The sequence below is a fragment of the Elephantulus edwardii genome, unplaced genomic scaffold, assembly GCF_000299155.1.
Source record: "Elephantulus edwardii isolate Elephantulus edwardi_28Jun2011 unplaced genomic scaffold, EleEdw1.0 scaffold00137, whole genome shotgun sequence".
Lineage (NCBI taxonomy): Eukaryota > Metazoa > Chordata > Mammalia > Macroscelidea > Macroscelididae > Elephantulus > Elephantulus edwardii.
This window is the reverse complement of record NW_006399887.1, coordinates 2,047,001-2,050,730: the sequence shown is the minus strand read 5'-3', so window position 1 is coordinate 2,050,730 and position 3,730 is coordinate 2,047,001. Positions and strand designations below refer to the sequence as shown.

The 3,730-nt window shown below is 40.2% G+C and overlaps 1 protein-coding gene across 1 annotated transcript in view; it reads left to right on the top strand.

Moving 5' to 3' along the window:
• The window catches only part of CWH43 (cell wall biogenesis 43 C-terminal homolog (S. cerevisiae)), a 116,793-nt gene that overhangs the window by 102,079 nt on the left and 10,984 nt on the right, over nucleotides 1-3,730 (top strand). Inside the window, exon 15 of the mRNA XM_006894177.1 lies at nucleotides 2,727-2,882. Within this exon, the coding sequence (XP_006894239.1) occupies nucleotides 2,727-2,882 (156 nt within the window). The remainder of the gene's footprint in view (nucleotides 1-2,726; nucleotides 2,883-3,730) is intronic.

The window sequence follows — 3,730 nt, the reverse complement described above, 5'->3', positions numbered from 1 at the left end:
TTGTTCTCCAGATTTCTTGGCACAACTTGGTGAGCACATCCAGGGCAACATCTGTTATCTGAAATACTTCAGTTGGTATACTATCTATTCCTGGTTTCTGATAAACAGTAAGTGTAATATTTTTAAAAATATTATTTTAATTTTGTTTCACATTTTTATTTCTCTCTCCCTAGGACTTTTTAATGTAATCCTTATACTAGTAGTTGGTCATGGTAGTGGGGCACCAACTAGCTCTTCTGGTCTCAGCGTGTGGAGGCTGAAATTTGCATGTTCCATATGTAAGCTCTGCTGGCCTAGTGGGAAGGAGTTGTGCTGCCAACTCAAAGCCATGCGGTTGAAATCCATCAGATGCTCTGAGAATGAAAGATGAACAATTTTTTCCATGTGATTTACAGCCTTTGAAAATTTGCTTGAGGGTCAGCTATAAATTGGTTCCCATTCACCAGAACATAACAACATTAGTACTTTGGATTGTTTTTAACATCTTTGATTTGTTTGTTGTTCTTTCCTTTGGATGGAGAGAAATTAATTGTTGCTTCTTAAATTGCCTCTCATAAGCTTTTTATACTCTAGGTGCTACTAACCAAACTGGGATGTAGAACATATTCTTTGTGGTCTATGTTTCGGTTGATATCTCGCATCCAAAGGTAGAAAAAAATATTACTAAGTAAAACCATAAAAAGAGCAGGCATGACAATATTAATTTCTTATAAAATAGACTTCCAGAGGAAAAAAGCATGAAACAAGGAAGGATATTATATAATGAACAAAATATCAATTGACCAAGAAGATATAGGTCTGATTTTCATATAAACACCCAATTACAGAGGCACAATATATGTAAACTAAACTTTAACAGATTGAAGAGAGAAAGAAACCACCCCACAATAATAGTAGGAGACTTCAGTGCACCAGTCTCCATAAAAGACAGGATTACTAGAAAGAAACACAACAAAGATACAGAAAATTAAATAATACAGTTAACCAACAGGATCATGTAGAGATATGAAGAACATTCCAATAAACAAAAGCACAACATACATTCTTCTCCAGTGCACATGAAACATTTCCCAGAGTAGAACATAAATCACAAAGCAATCCTTGATAAAACTTAAAACATCAAAATATTATAAAACCTCTTCTCAGATCACAATTGTAAAGAGGATGTAGGCAGTCTGAGGACAGCTGAGTCTTCTTTCTACTAATTCCATGAAGGAGAACTGTCCTCCTCAACAACATCCATTGTTGTTGTTGTTGTTGTTATGTACTATCAAGTTGCCTGTGACTCACAGCGACCCTATGTACAACAGACCTAAACCCTGCTAAATCCAAGGCCAATCTTATTATCTCTGACACACCTATCCCCATTACCCTAGTCACTAAATCAATCCACCTCATCGAGGTCCTTCCTCTCCTGTACTGTTCCTCTACCATCCCAAATATGATGTCCTTCTCCAAGGGCTGATCCCGCCTTGCAACATGTCCAAATTATGTCAGACGAAGCTTCAGAATCCTTGCCTCCAAGGAGCAGACTGGCTTCACCCTCTTCAGGATGAATTTATTCATTCTCTTAGCATTCCATGGTATATTCAATACTCTTCTCCAGCACCACAGCTCATAGGCATCAATTCTCCTTCTATTATCCCTAGTTATTTCCAAACGGTCAGACATGGTCTTCCACATTTTTGCATCTATTTCTACCAATTCCAATACCAATTGTATTGCACTACTAGGTTCAGAATCCATTGCAATGACTACACAGACTTTACAGAACCATACTTAGAGTTATGGGTTTATTAGTGAAGTTAAGAGGCTGCAATTTGGGTTAGCAGCAGGATCCAACCCTTCTATCCAGATGTCTTCCCAAGAGTAATCTTAGGCCCTTTGACCTTCAGCCTCATGGCTCCAGTCAGTGTTACTAAGGGTTCCCTTAATCCAAGTCGTTACAACATTCTCCCTCACACCTCCAGCAAGCTTGGGTGAAGGCCTCTGTCTTTGGCTCCATGGAAATAGCAGTTCCAAGTCAACTCCATCTCAGGTTGGTTTCTGGTACTCTGCTGCTTTTCTCTTGTGTTCATCTTGGTCTGGCTGGCGCAGGAATCTCCAGCCCTAAAGGATGTGCAATGTTTCCTCCTCCTTGTTGGTATTGACATTCCCTGCCAATTGACATTGATGCTCTGACAAGTTTTCCTTGAAACTCTAGTCCTGACTCAGTGACTTGTTCTCTTAAGATGTTTGATTGTGTCTAAAGTAGATTTTATAACTTTGCCTTCTGTAAATATTTAGTTCTAATTGTGATAGAGTCTGAGGAGTTAGAAATAGGAAACAGGTTTAATGAAGGTACTAACTTTTGGATACCAAAAGGACAAGCCAGTCTGTCTTTGAAGAAGTGTGGACAGAATGCTTCTTGGAAGCTTAGGATGGCAATATTTTGTCTCATATATTTTGGGAATGTTGTAACAAAGAACCAGTCCCTGTAGAAAGATATGCTTGATAAAGTAGAGAATCAGAAAAAAAGGAAACCCTTGACAAGACGGATGGACACAGTAGTCACAACAATGGGCTCAAATACAGAAGTGATTGTAAAGGTAGTGGAGGATCAAGCAGTGCTTCATTCTGTTGTACATAAGGTCACTATGAGTTGGAATAACATCAAACAGCTATTGGGTCTCATCAGATCTCTCATGATCATAAAACATTTACAGACAGTTTCTATTTTACCACAGGTTAGGATATGCACGAATCTCCCATGCTGATCTGAGTGACTCTGAAATTCAGGTTGCCAAATTTAAGATCCCAGATGATCCCATTAATTATAGAGACAATCATAAAGTGGTCATCAACCACCGAGAAGTTCCTGAGGAAATTCATTTCAATCCCAGGTGAGTGGCTTCCTCATGTTGTAGATTACAGTTATGGGTGTATGATAAAGTTGAGCATCGGTGAAAACAAGGAAACACCTCAGCAAATGTAGCTGTTGTCATTAGGTTCCTTCAAGTCGAGAATGGCTCACAGAATCCCTGTGAGCAAGAAACCTGAACACTGTCCTATGCTATGCTATCCTTATCATATCTGACCAACTTGAGTTCATTGCTGCAGTCACTGTCCCAATCTGTCTTATTGAGGGTCTTCCTCATTTGCCAACCCTCCACCTTTCCAAGTATGATGCTTTTTCTGAGGAATAACTTCTCCTAGCAACATGCTCACAGTATGTGAGACAAAACTCTGTTACCCTTGCCTCCAAGGAGCACTCTAGATGCACTTTCTCAAAGATCTGTGTGTTCTTTTGGCAGCCCATGGGGTATCAGTGAGATGGGCTGACACTATACCTGCAACACTGGGCCCAAATATACTGGTGACCATGAAGATGATGCAGAACTGGGCAATGTTTCATTCTTTTCTACACATGAGACAAGAGCCCACTGCACTTATGAAATACTGCATGCCTTCTTGGCAATCCAGTCTCGTTATGTGCTGTCAAGTCAGAACCCACTTATAGTTAAGCCTCCAGCAGGTTTTCTGAAATAACACACAGAAGATTTCCCATCTTTCTCCCAAGGAGCCACTGGTAGTTTTAAATCACTAGAGGGGGCCACCTGTGGGTTGGCAGTACAACTCTCAATGCCACCAAGATGTTGTTGTTGTTGTTATGTGCCGTCGAGTCGCCTGTGACTCATAGCGACCCTATGTACAACAGCCCTAAACTCCGCTCTGTCCTGTGCCAATCGCA